This window comes from Montipora capricornis, chromosome 6, assembly GCF_036669925.1.
Source record: "Montipora capricornis isolate CH-2021 chromosome 6, ASM3666992v2, whole genome shotgun sequence".
Taxonomy (NCBI): Eukaryota; Metazoa; Cnidaria; class Anthozoa; order Scleractinia; family Acroporidae; genus Montipora; species Montipora capricornis.
The window spans coordinates 68,051,166-68,065,043 of NC_090888.1; the positions used below are offsets into that span (position 1 = coordinate 68,051,166).

The following is a 13,878-nucleotide window of genomic DNA, read 5'->3' on the forward strand; positions in this document are numbered from 1 at the left end:
GTCTTCACGCAAGACTTGGCTCGTGACGCTCCGTGGCGTTGGACAAAGCGAATGAGTCGATCAAGGAGTAATGTATATAATATCAGCAAAAAGCAACTCGGCGATCTCTCACATCTCATAGATGGCATGGGAAATTAGCCGCGTTTACTTTGAGCGTTGCGCGTATGACGTCAGACCCGAGGCGATCCAGCTAGACCCAACCCTTTTCCTCGCTCACGGTCATTTGCCGTTCGAGTATTGGCGGACAGCGAAAACCGAAAAACTACGTTACAATAATCATACTTCCTGTGGGAATTTTGAGGTAAAAATTGGCATGATACCTATTTAGTACGTCTTTTTTCAAAATGTAAAGAAAAAAGGACATGCAGAATTTTCATCGTAGTGGCACTTTAAACATTTGCTTCAACAACCGTTCGATTTTGTTGAACGCTATAGAACTTTGTTGACCGCTGGGGGATGAAACGATTTCAACCTCGATTCAACATGTTTCAACACGGTTGAAAGGGGGTGGGAACAAGGGAGTATGACGTCAGGGAGCGAATACTTGTGCCCTATGATAAGTACTTGAAATTTATTTTTAGATTGCGCCCATGCTGTATGTCTCGTTCCCTTGACCGTGCGCACTCGCGGTCCACTTTCACACTAACTGACCAATAGTTAATAACCACGCCGCATCATCGTAAGAGGGTCTAATATAGGGGATTCGCTCTCCCTCCATCATATTCTCTTGGTGGGAAACAAAGTAAATATTGGGATCGAAAGATTGTTGTTTCACTCTCGTTATTGTCATAACGTTAACTTGGGAACTTCACGATACTGTTTTACATCATTTTCCCGGAAAGACATAACATGAGTGACACCCATTAATACATGATTGTTCATTTACCAATGGCGTCACTATGATAGGAAAAGGACTCTTGCGATAACTTTGAATCACCCTCGACGAAGATACTAGACTGGAGGTCTTGTAACTTTTTAGCGTCAAGGCTATGTCTCATTGTCAACCGGGGGCCGGTTGCTCGATTTATAAGGTATCAAAACCTACAGGTTTCCATGGTATTTAACGATGGTTAGCGCTAACCATGCTTCGTGCAACCTTGGCCTGGTTGCATTGTGAAGCTTAACTTGTGATAACGATGTGCGAGACTGAGGCAGTGTTAACACGAACGCGGTTACACTTTCTGTTTACATCACACCGTTCGAGACTGTTATCGAAACCGTGTCGATTTGAAACCAGTGCCAAAAGTGGAGCGTTTTCAAAACGATGTGGTTTCCATCTGTCGAGTAAACAGCGAAACCGCATCGATTTGAATACGGTTACTATTTTGGTGTGAAATTTGCATTGTTCAATTGAAAATAGTGGATTTAGCACGTAATGAGGCGCTCGCTTACCATTTAGTCTTGGATTTTCTGGCGAAAACGGATCCGTGTAAACACTTCCAAACCGCATAGATTTTGACGCGGTTTCGATGTGAAACCGTGTTCGTGTAAACGCTGCCCCTAATTAATTAAGAATTCTCGTCCTCCATGTTAAGGCACGTACTGAAAAAGAATAAGACCGCCCTTCTTCGTCAAAAAGGGCTCAGTAAATGTCTCCTTTTTCATCACTTCTTTATTAGGAGGATTACCGAAGTTGAATAGACCATTTTCGAATTCTTACGGCTGGACTGGATCTAGCATGAAATAAAGGCTAATGAGGGCAAATTAATTTGTGTGTGTCGTGGAAAAGTCCTGATTTATCACTTCTGGGTTAACCAATCAAAACGCTCCAAAATCCTAAAAAACCGGTAAACGGTCCTTACTTAGCCAATCGTGAATTAGTGCGGACGGAGCGCCAGCCGCAAGGGCTAGTTGAAAGATGTGCTTTTATTTTTTTTAATAGAATCCTACAGATGAAGTAAGCCAGGAAGTCAAAGCTTCGGAAGGATTATTCTTTTACAGAGAGAAAGCGTTCGAACACATTCTCTTCTACCTAGCGGGCGCGGTAGGCTTTCTTCTGCTTGTAGGAGTTGGTTTGGAGCTGCTTGTAAATGGGCCACGTCGGCGTAAGTATTGAACCCAAATATAGGTGCTTTGCAGCCAATCTCGAGAGAGACAGGTAACAATGCTGCAATGTACAATCGTTGGTGGACGAACAAAAGAAGCTGATGAGAGATCTTTTGTTTTCGTCCACCAACATGCCGGTGATGACGTGAAGTGAAAACCACCCATACTCAAATTAGCACTTGTTTTCATCGCTCAAAATCACGAATCCATGTGACTTTTATTCACATAAAATAACATACCCCTCAAATAGCACATGAAAGAGGACAAAGCACAAGAGAGCAACCCGTTCTTCCTTGTTGGGATAAGTCAAGACGTTTCAAACAGAATACATGCCTTACGAATATCACGTACATGGAGTCAACCGGGGGTTTACATGCCTCTTAAAAGAGGTACAAATTAAACTTGAAAAGGAACTCCAATCTCCCCGATTTCAGTCATGCATGGGAGCCAAATAAAAATTGTAAAAACGCTCCCCTCCCCAACCCCCAAGTGTGAAAATGGCTGCAGAACGCTGTTTTCTTGCTCAACAGGAAACCTCCAGAAACAAGACGACAAAACCGGTGCTCATATTGCACTGACGTCAGATCAGAGCAGATGTGACTGCCACGAAATGTTGCTGAGTCATCAAACCATCCGAAGCATCAAGTTTAAATCGGAGAAAATCAAAGAACTTATCAGGGAATATGAAGAGTTTTACGATGGATGGTTACAAAGGGTACGTGCAATTGAGCACAATGAAAACGGAGCCACCCCAGAGATGGTGTGAATAGAAACTCGCAGAGGCGTTTCTGCTGAGGAAACTGATATTGCACGCTCCATTTTACTTCGTTTGGATACGAACTAGCCGTCTTAGAAATTAAAGAACGCAGTCAACGCTTCTATTTGTGGACAACCTGGCTGAATTTCACTCCTGATGTACACTTGCTCTGCAATGGGGGAGAGGAACATCCTCATCCCTTCGTATCTTTTCATGTTTCCACAATCTTCGCAAGGCTGCCAGCGCCTCTTTTGAATTGCTACTCAAACCCCAAACTTATCTTCTAAGAATACGACACTGAAATTGTATTTTAAGACGTGAGCCTTCGTGGAGGGTCGCCTAAATTCCTTGAAAAACGCTTAAACTGAAATTTAAAACAGAGAGATAGAGAGAACAGTCCAAAAGAAACAAGTTTCTTTCACAGCGAACTGAAATAGGAATAAGTACGTTATGTTAAAACAGGCGTATAGTTACGTTATTGGTAATAAAGAAAAACTGCGACTAGTATTCGTCTATACTGTTTTGTTTTTTAGTACTAGCGAAAAGCTACCGTCTTGAGGCACGTAACTTACTTAGAACTAAACTTAAACTTGAGATATGTATGTAAATTTGCAAAGGAGGCTGCTCGAAGTTCCCGCGTATACATAGTGAAGGAAGACAGGGTATGATATACTAGAAAAACTTAACGTTCATAAATAAGGCGCGCTAAGGTTCAACGGTTGCGCTCAAAGGATCAACGAAAACGGTCAATATGATTCTCTCAGGGATCAACCAAAGTGTTTTTTTACAGCAATATCTCGTCGACTGTTTGGTACGAGTAAGAGCTAGGGATTCGCTCGCTGTATTTTCGCGCGGACGCAGCATTGCCAAGCGAGTGATTTCAGGTTTACCTGTAAATGTAGCCACTGTAGGTATATTGTTTTGAAGTTGTAGTTGTTGCAGATGACTATGCAGTTGTATTTGACTATTTTCTTCGACATAATCAGGTCAAAATAACGACTGAATCGCTCAAAGACTTTCGAGTGAAGGTACTTTAAGCAACTACAAACTTCACCCTCTTTATTCACAAGTGCGAACAGATCATAAATTTAAGCTACAGGTAAATATGTCATATTTTATTATTATCATGATGCAAATACGTTCTCAATAGACAAATCTTTTCCAGTGACTTTACAAATGAACACAGCGGAGTAACGAATCTTGACTCAACGAATGGGTTGAACAAGGGACTGCCCACGGAAGAACTCTATTGAGAAATCGATCTTTGCTGGCGACTCGTTTGCACTTTGTCTCAATAAAACAAATAGCTTATAGAAGACATCGTGTTACAAACAAATCAATTTCAGAAGTTCAAAGACCTTATTGAAGGGTTAAGATTAGGCAGGAGCCCAGGTTTATAGGCTCCTGGATTAGGCTAAACAGCTTCTGTTTTTTAACTGAACAAATTACATCTGCCATCAAAAGTTGACCTCTGAGTTGACTTGGCTAGAAATGTCGCATTCAATAATCTCCAAAGGTACATCATACTGTTGGTCCATTCCCATGTAAGCATCACTGATGAGATACACTGTGTAAATCGTCCTGCCAAGGACCTCAGGCGTGTAGAAAGATAAGGAGACTGTGCTCCGAGAGCGAACTTGACCCGCTCTCTTCACGGCCAACAACTCGCCCGAGTCCATCTCGCCAAGAACCACCCACCAACCAACATCTTTGACTTTAGGAAAATGAGGTGCATGAGCTTTGGTATTAAACCGATGACCCTGAAAAAAAAAAGGAAAGAGGGCATCGGGTGGTGCAACAGAGGCTATAAAATACAGATACTTATTTTTGTCCAAGAAAAAAGAGTAATGACTAAAATTGTGTTTCTCTGGCTGCGGTTAGTCTAAGGTTAGGACATTTTAACTTCAGGAAAATTTCGACTCCTTACTCTTCTTCTTTGATGTTGTTTATATTAATATATAGACTTAGCCAAGCCTAAAGACGGAGCTCCCGTGTTATTTATTCTAACAATAAGTTAACTTGGCTCGAACCTGCGATCCAATCGAAAACCAGAACCTGGTCAGCGGTCAACTTAAAAAACAGCTGACCTTGATGAAGTTTAAACTTGAGCCCTCGATACTGGTCAGTGGACACCTTATATTGACAGGCGTTAATTAACCATAACATGGATGTCCACTATCAAAGCTGTTCCCGCCAAAACACGCGAGTTGCACCATAGAGTTTCACATTGGCATACAAGAAGGGGTGGACGTACGGTGACTAAAAGCAAATTTTCTCACACAGATGGGTTACCACATTTTCTTACCCATGGCGCTCCGCGCGCTAGCTCCGCTATTAAAAGCTAAAAAGAGCAAGGCTGCTATAACGGTGACGGAATATATTGCAAAAAGCCGATAATTCGAAAGGCACTGGCTTTCTTCATCAGGGTTTTATACACTTTCCCTAAAAAGATTATAAGCTTTCCTTGTTTTAATATGGTAGAGTTTATGTACCTCGCCCCAGTTGTTCAAAGGACGTATACCTTTCTCCGGTGAACGAGTCACTATCTAACAGTTTCAGTCTTTCCTTTCGTTACCATGAATATGCACGCACTAGGCACATCTAAGCGAGGTTGTGTGCGAAAACCTTGATTATGTTGAAGCGTCCATTCTTCTACACACAATGACAGAATTCATAGTCTAATTTTTTAAAATATATTTCCCGAAACTTTTGTATGTAGTTCGTAATGTTGCCTTATTGATATTACTACAGTCAAACCAAGTGAAGCGTACCCCTCAAGATTGCATTAATGAAGTGATTATTTGAAACTTGAACCCGCTAGTCGTTTCAAGAATGCAATAATGAATTGATTATTCGAATATTGAACTCGCTCGTTCGTTCGAATACGGCTAACGGGTTCCGTTTCCGAAAAATCGATTCAGTATTGCATTCTAGAAAAGACTAGTAGGTTTGAAACCTACTGGTCGCAACAGTGAATTGATTTTTTGAAAACGGAAGCCGTTAGCGAATTTAGCCGTATTCTTGGATCGAGCGAGCGAGTTCAATATTCGAATAATCAATTCATTATTGCATTCTTGAAACGACTAGCGGGTTCAAGTTTCAAATAATCACTTCATTAATGCAATCTTAAGGGGTACGCTTCACTTGGTTTGACTGTATTTGTTTTTACTTGATGATTATTTACTTGTCATTTATTATCATTGGTAACGGAATTGGATAAAGAAAAGAAAACTACAACCAGTTCTTACTTTAAATCCTGAATTCTCCTTTGTCAATTCAATAACAACAACATATTCCTGCTCTGCATGAACTGGGACCCAGTTCCTCGCAATCCCCTCCGTCTGTGCTGTGCTGATCACTTTGGTTTCCTTTTGCCCTGACTCATTCTGGGCCCAGAACCCGCGCACCTTTAGTTTCACAATGACTTGGGGTAAACGTGCTAACACAGTAAACACCTAAAGCAAAATATGTACTGTAAAATGTGTTTAATGCAATCTGTTAACGGGCATGATTGTTTCAAAATCATCGTTTGTTCATCCGGGAATGTGTCGTCCTGAGAAGTGCGATGTTTGTAACTGACGTTTCGATGTCATTTTCAGAGCTGTCCGAAGTCAAATAACTTCCGTTTAGGTTGTTGAACCGTCTGTAAGACAAACCGGTCCTTCTCCGGACTACACGCGAATGGACGATCAAATTCTATCGTTATTTCATTCCTTCATTCACTTAATCAATTGTCATTTTCGTACATTTCACACCATGATTTTTTTTTTTAGCTTTGCAGAGTAGGTCAGGTGTTTCGAACGACAGCTGCCATTTCTTAGCACGCGACACTGTCAAAATGTTTTGCAGACTCACAAAATTCTGGATCGAAAAATCTTTCAGAATATTTTATTTTGAACATATAGCGATAGTCACCGACCTCTGTATTTGTTAATAGTATCGCACAATCTCTTGGCATTTTTAGACGCTACAATAGCAAGTGCTTTCGCATACCTGGGAAAACTACCAGGTGGGCTTGAACTAGAAGGAGAAGACGTCGCGTCTTTTTACACATTCAACGCACTAAAACTGTAAAAACTGTAAAAGTCCAACCTAAAAATATTACGCATACCGACTGAAGAGGCTCGAAGAGCGAAATATATTTCAAGTCTTTTAGGTTTTATTTGTACAGTTTTTACAGATGTAGTGCGTTGAATGTGTCAAAAGACGCTATGTCTTCTTCTTCTAGTTCACGTTATTACAACACATTCCTGAACTCGGCGTTCAAAGTTGTTCAGAAATCTACTAGGTGGGGATCTCGGCTTTACGCCCGCTTGTTCAAAACTCTGACCGTTTAAAAGAACTAAGAGGACAATCATTTCATCATTCCTTGGCGGGTGTGTTCCCTAAAACGAAAGTACCTCGGTGATTTCTCCTTCACTGAGCGCATCTCTTAGCATGGTATTCAACACTTTTCTTTCGCCCTTGACAGCATCTAATAGCTCAGGGAGGCATTCTAGCGGGCGATTCTTCAGCCTGAACAGCGACAGGATGTCAGAATCAACACAGGGAAGAGTAAGAAGCGTGCAGTCATGCAACCACCTGCCTTGCACCACCATCTGCACAAGATGCATACAGCGTAACGATGTCGCAAGCCAACCTTCTGCTGAAGAGACGTCAATCATTGCCTGGTAAGAACAAAGGGGGCCGTATAAAAGCTAATGAAATTGAATAATGAAAAACGGATTTGGATTGATCAGCATAAAATACTGGACGGAAACAATTCTACATTTCTTCATTGAGCTCGGGGAATGCTTACATTCCTTCCCTCTTCCTCCGTTTGGCAAAGGTACGTCGATCCTGACACAATAAAAACGGTTGCATTCGATCGCGACGCTTCCCGGCGTTCTACACAATGTAATAATCCCGCCCGTTATGGGACATACTTAGGCCAAAGGAAAATCCTGGGTAAGAGGGACTGGTATACCGTTCAGAAAATCATATTATTTTGGTGTTTTGACAAAGATCTGCAGCATTTAGGTAAAAGCCCCGATTAATGGTTAGCCCTTCAATAATTGTCACAAGTACAAGCAAATATTTTTCGGTCTTTCCGAGGAGTTCACGGCCATGGATAACTAACGTTGTTAAGGTATGCGTAAGGAATTCTAGGTGCAACTAATTATAGGCACACTCGCGAACCGGCGAAGCCCTGGTTAGCATCCGACCTCTTGAGTGCGATAATTATTTCTTCATTTAATCTTGATTCCTTCGTATTCCTCTCATTTCATTTCATTTGTTTGTGGATCATGTGGTATACAAGACACTTGATTGGCTAACAAAAAAGAACACGTGGTTTTTCAGGGCAGACCTGTAATATTCTGATGGCTTGATCAAGGACTGAATTCGTATCTGTGAGGTAATCAGTACTGGGTAACGGATGCCGCGTAAAATGAGCCTGGAAAAGAAGATTTGCTTTGGTGTGCGGGCTATCGTAAGAATGAGGATCCACCTCCAAGGGAAGACTTGGCGCGAGTTCCCTAAAAGCAAAATTACGCATATTTATAAAGAAAGGTATCAAGCCGAAAAACGAGAAACACTTATTAAATAGCACTGATTGCTTCTTTCTAAACTTCGATCGCGCACGTAACAAAAACGCTGTCTCTTCTCTATAAATATAAATATATTGTTCCCAAAAAAAAAAGAAGAGAGAAGCGTTTCATCAAGCGATATATCGTGACGTCCTGGACAACAACGTTCTTGCCGCTTAAAATCGAGCTTAAGCATGAAACTGCTTTGAAAATATAACTTCGCGTTTTGAATAAACTTCGCACTTAACTGGGCAATTTAAGCACTTCTACCTTTCGTCTATAACCGCACTTCAAATATATATACATTTATTTCATTCATTGAGTCCCTTCACGGGAACAAATGCGCTCAACAACTTGACCTGCTCCCAACTGTGTTGCTTCAGCATTGCAACGGCATCGCAGAGCTCATGGGTTCCAATCCCCTTAGAGCCACAAGAATTTTTCAAGTGTCTATAAAAACGACAATTGCTTAAATTATCCAGTTAAATGCGAGGATCACTTCTACACTTCGAATTCGCGTTGGGGTAATCGTTTCGAGTCGCTCGTTATGTAAATCGTACACCAATAACTGAGTAATGAAACTGTTACGAACGGGGTGGAAGCTTAAAAAGAAAACCGAACAGTCATTGCACGGTATCATCAATCTTAGTTTTGGTCGTGTCTCGTAGTTATCAAGGAGAGAAGCGTACAAGAATAGTTAATAGACGCCGAAGGAGGGTATTCACTGGATGACTCGGACGAAAGGAAAATACAACAAGATAGTAAACGCACGTACTATAAAGAGCTGTTGTTTTTTTTCTCAAAGAAACAACTGTTTTCTGCCAATCAAGTTCTCATCAACGACATCGATGCTTATATCCCTGATTTATTAATAAAACGATCGCACGCGAAGAAAGTAAGCTCCAGCGACACCAGCAGTAATCGTTACGTCCCTTGATTGGTTAATTCTTGACAAGCTCCCTGCAGTCAACAGGGGATTGTCAAGTTGATTCAGGCACGCACCTCTACAGTCACGGCAACAAGAGGAGCCTAAAAACGATATGACGTGGCAGATTTCTAACGAATCACAGACCGTCAAAAGCTTCGAAATATCTCAAAGTGTGTCTGGTGTGTTCTTTTGAAAAACGAATTCTACTTTTAAGCCATCTTTTCTTTTGGTTCAGTAAACTAATTTGGCCGCTGATCATGAGCAAATCACTCAAATACCAACCCATTTATGACATCTTCGTTGTGACGAACAGGTAGCTGCGAATATTCCTCTGCATCCTGTGAAACAACAGGAAATTACGTTAACCACTGGCTAAAATGCAACAAGCATGCCTACATGATAGCGGAAAAAGGAAAGAGAAATGGGTTTTTGATCATTCAGTTGGGGAGGGGGGTAAGCCTTGCAAGTACTGCTTTTTTTCACCGACGTTTCAACAAACTGAGCAGAAGTCTCATTCAGTGAATTTAATGATGACTTTTGCTAGGGTTGTAAGACGTCTTTCAAAAACCACAGTCCTTCTCAGGCGTACAGTCATCGGTCGATCAAACCCCTCAAAGATACTCAAAGTTTCCCACCCTAAGCCCGAGTTCACGCAGATTTGCGTCTAGTTCTATTACGAACATTCTTACCGCTAATATCTTGATGAGATCAGGTAAGCTGCAGTCAGCGTGTAACCGCTCGTTAAACATGCGCAGCGTCAAATGACTCAGATAGTAGTACGAGGAGATTCTTCCAAGAGTCGTTGCAGTTATTGACATCCCATCCTGGATAAAAACAAAAAAAATCGTTTTTTTTTATTTACACCAAAAAATAATGAATCTTTGAAATCAGGTGTTCCTGAGATCACTGGGCGGAATATTATCACGGGATATTATTATCATGTATTATATGTTCACGTCTACAGCGTCTTTTTTCCTTTTTTCACTATTTTCTCTTTGAAAAGTAGCAGAGATATTACGCAGTGGTGAGAGAACTTGTCTTCCGATGAAGTGTTAAAATTCTAATTGGTTCAGTTTGTTGTTGATTCTTTGATCTGTAATGAGAAATTTATCTGCCTAAAAAATAAAAAATATCATGCGTCACTTGGACTTAAATCGGTCTTTAGTTGAGAATGAGAAGTATTTCGAAACTTTTTAGCACTAACATGTATAAAGAACTCATAGCTGTTGCCAAAGAGGTTTTCAAATCGACGTATACCTCCGAAGTAATCTCAAAATACACTGTCGAAATATCTCGGGATCTTTCCACAAAAACAAAATCATGCAATAATGACTTGCTCGTCTGCAAAAACCTTGCTTCGCGTCGACTTCAAACGTTTCAATCAAATTTTGGTTGCGGCTTCAATCGAATGTTCTTTCGGTTCTAATTCATTTTGACGTAATAACCTCATTTTCAAATCTTTATCATTAACAACTGGAATACGAGCTCAAAATAAGATTACCCTTTGTAATTTAAGGTGCCATAGAATTACTCACAAACCTCAAATACCAATTTAACGCCTGGTGGGTTCAGTGCGGAATGAAAAGTTACGAAGGCAAGAAAAAGGCATTTTCTTTTTCGGAGTTCACGTAATGCGTTTCCCTTCCAAATTGTCCATTGTTAACAGAACAGAGTAAAGTACAAAAGCGATTCCTAACCCAAACGGAAACAAAAACAAATGTGTGACAAGTGCAATGTCCGTGCGCTTGTGACCGTATAAGTAGAGTAAACCGGTTTTTACCTCGCCAATTTCCACGCAAGCTGATCTCTCCAGCTGCGTTATAGCATCCTCGACCAGTCCAGACAGAAGCTTGTTCACTGATTCGTTCTCAGTGTCTTCTAGCCCATAGTAACTAGGATTCATCAGCAGGCGTCGAAAGAAATAAGTCCACGTCAGGTAATCCATGGCGTCTTGTTTAGAAGTGATAGTTCCTGCTACAATTTCTGCGTTCAAGTGATCCGGTAACACCTCAAGCAAACTGAAAAAAAAAGAGAGAGAGAGAGACAAAGCAGTTTTCGATGGATGTCAGCGTGAAGGCACTAAGGACTTTAAGAGATACGATGGCGACCGTGACGTCGAAGAAAACGTCCCCTCACAATATATCTTTGTTCTATCAAAAGGCTTTCTCGATTATTCCATGACGTTCGCGTCAAAACAATGTGGGCGAAGTATCCTAAAAATAAATTGGTACGAGCAGTTTCAGGTGAGTAAAAATCAGAGAATGAAGGTTTTTCACATTTAAATGCTTACGTTGACGTCAAAACCTCAAATTTGCGGCGCTTTCCATTTGAATGGAAACAGCCGGAGAGAATTTACTGGTAAAAGAAAAAGGACACTTTCCGTCAGTCAAAACGGTGAGGGACGAGCATGCTCCTTCTGCACGGTCGGAGCCGCCTTTTCTTTCTTCTCCTTGAAGGTATTCCTTCTTCCCCCACAAAAAGTCTGTGGAAAAGTCTGTTTCATTTGATTTAGCACCGGAACAACCGGCTTTTCCGTACAAAAGGAAAGCGCCCTTGGCGACTGATGTTAGAGAGATCATCGCACTGTAACTGGCAATTATACAGTTGTACAAGAAGCCTACAAAAAAGCGAGGCTTGAGCGGAATTTTAATTCATAAACGTGCGATTGCGCTGTGCTTTGCTCTACTATCTGAGCTATTCTGGACAAGCGCGAGTTCATTACCAAAAGAACTGGTAAGTTTCGAATGTTACTCACCTCTCTCTGAAAACAAATAAAGGCGCGAATTTTTTTTTCTCTTTTTAAGTTCAGAAAAATGCACTTCGTTATACGAAGCATAACCAACCTGGATTCTACTGGAAAAGGTTCGTATAAAAACTTCTTGTAGAAGTGTTTCTTGATGTCATGTACTAGGATCACAGCCACCCCATTATCGTCATACTGTGGTCTCCCTGCGCGCCCCATCATCTGCAGCACGTCCGTGATGGGAAAATCCACATATCTTCGTGTTTTCCCATCGTAATACTCAGTTCCTTTGACAACAACCAAGTGAGCGGGAAAGTTGACACCCCATGCAAGAGTGCTTGTGGCGATCAGAATCTGTGGGAACAAAGTTAGTTGACGATAACCATTTTTAGTTTCGACTAACTGACGGTACACGCCTCTCTGATTATAAGACTTCTATCACGGAGAGAATATGGCTGACCATGGAGGAATTTCCCTGTGGCACGAGGAGAGACCTCTCCTAGCGAGCATGGCAGGCTTTTAAACATGGAAGGGGTTTGGTGAGATTCGTGTTCTGTCATTGCAGGACTCGAACCTCCTGGGCCCAACCCCACAAGTTTCCTATAGCCCAGTGGTAGAGAATTCGAACCAAAAATCGGACGGGAGCAGGTTCGACTCCTGCAGAGGAGCACATGGATTTTTTCCGAGAGCCCCCTGACTCACAACGAAAAAAATTCACCGGGGTCAGTACCATCCAGCGTCTCCTTCATTGCGATAAATAAAAGCACCTTCACTGAGTGTAGTGTAGGGACTCGCCTACTGAATCGAAATTTGGAGGTTGATGGCAATTGTTGGTTTTCGTGGAGAGGAGACAACCCGAGTACACGGAGAAAAACCTCTCTTGGCAAAGTAGAGAACAAAATCAAACACACTTAGCTTATGGCAACGATTCCGGAAATCGAACCCGGGAAACAGTGGAAAAGAGAAGTGCGTCCCAACACTGAAACGACCTTCAGATTTGACTATCAATTGGAAATTCAGTACGATTACGGTCAGACTTTTCAAATTCACTTCGTGTGCTCTGAACAGTGACTTACCAACCAATTCTTCTTTTCAAAGCCTTCGCATAAGCCTTCGATAAGCGAGGAACGAGAGGTTAGTCCTGCGGTCGTGGCAGGTTTTAATTTTGAAAACTGTCCGTGTAGTTAATCTCCTTCTGGGCCCAGTTGTTCCAAGCCGGATTGAGCTAATCCTGGATTAGTAGAAGCTTCAATTGCAGTTTGTATACTGATTAAACCAATTTTCCAGTGGGCTTTTAGCCTTCAATTTTGACTTGGACTTATGTATTCCTTCAGCATAAAATTACGCTTTCAAGGTTTTTTTGTTGGACAAAATTCAAACCGACGTTTGTATTAAATCGCGGAGTAGCGTTACTACGCGTTTGAACAACTGAGCCCCGGTGGTAAAATCTACAGGTCGATAGAGTTTGGGTCTTAATCGTCAACTGAAAAAGGTACCGACCTGAATCTTTTGATTGACAAAGAGTTCTTCTGCAATTTTTCTGTCTCTCTCGTGCAATCCCGCGTGGTGAAGAGCGATGCCAAACGAAAGAGTCAACTTCAAATTGTTATCTTTCACTGTTTTGATCAACGAGTCGATCTAAAACAAACAAACAAGGAGAAGCATTTTAAAACGCATTCTTCACGTTAGTCAGCGATACTTCTCGTGTTGCATCGTTGGCTGAAAAATATGGCAATTTCTCTGCACTGAACCAATCAGAAACAAACTTTTCCCGCTTGTCGCCACCTGTTTGTGCTAGATTTCAGAAATAAATGACTCACTTGAGTGTTTGTACCTG

At 41.4% G+C, this 13,878-nt stretch overlaps 2 protein-coding genes across 16 annotated transcripts in view; one reads left to right on the forward strand and one right to left on the reverse strand.

Moving 5' to 3' along the window:
* Window positions 1-3,309, forward strand: part of LOC138053002 (uncharacterized) — a 36,616-nt gene extending 33,307 nt beyond the window's left edge. For all 15 annotated transcript variants that reach the window (XM_068899677.1, XM_068899666.1, XM_068899664.1 and 12 more), the window contains 2 exons: window positions 1,883-2,045; window positions 2,577-3,309. In XM_068899677.1, coding sequence (XP_068755778.1) covers window positions 1,883-2,045; window positions 2,577-2,812 — 399 coding nt within the window. In that variant the 3' untranslated portion in view covers window positions 2,813-3,309. The remainder of the gene's footprint in view (window positions 1-1,882; window positions 2,046-2,576) is intronic.
* LOC138053000 (activating signal cointegrator 1 complex subunit 3-like) overlaps window positions 2,577-13,878 on the reverse strand; it is a 42,802-nt gene continuing 31,500 nt past the window's right edge. The window contains exons 26-34 of the mRNA XM_068899661.1: window positions 13,542-13,679; window positions 12,142-12,395; window positions 11,079-11,316; window positions 9,988-10,122; window positions 9,581-9,636; window positions 8,151-8,319; window positions 7,204-7,470; window positions 6,052-6,258; window positions 2,577-4,563 (exon numbers count right to left, since the gene is read on the reverse strand). Coding sequence (XP_068755762.1) covers window positions 4,261-4,563; window positions 6,052-6,258; window positions 7,204-7,470; window positions 8,151-8,319; window positions 9,581-9,636; window positions 9,988-10,122; window positions 11,079-11,316; window positions 12,142-12,395; window positions 13,542-13,679 — 1,767 coding nt within the window. The 3' untranslated portion in view covers window positions 2,577-4,260. The remainder of the gene's footprint in view (window positions 4,564-6,051; window positions 6,259-7,203; window positions 7,471-8,150; window positions 8,320-9,580; window positions 9,637-9,987; window positions 10,123-11,078; window positions 11,317-12,141; window positions 12,396-13,541; window positions 13,680-13,878) is intronic.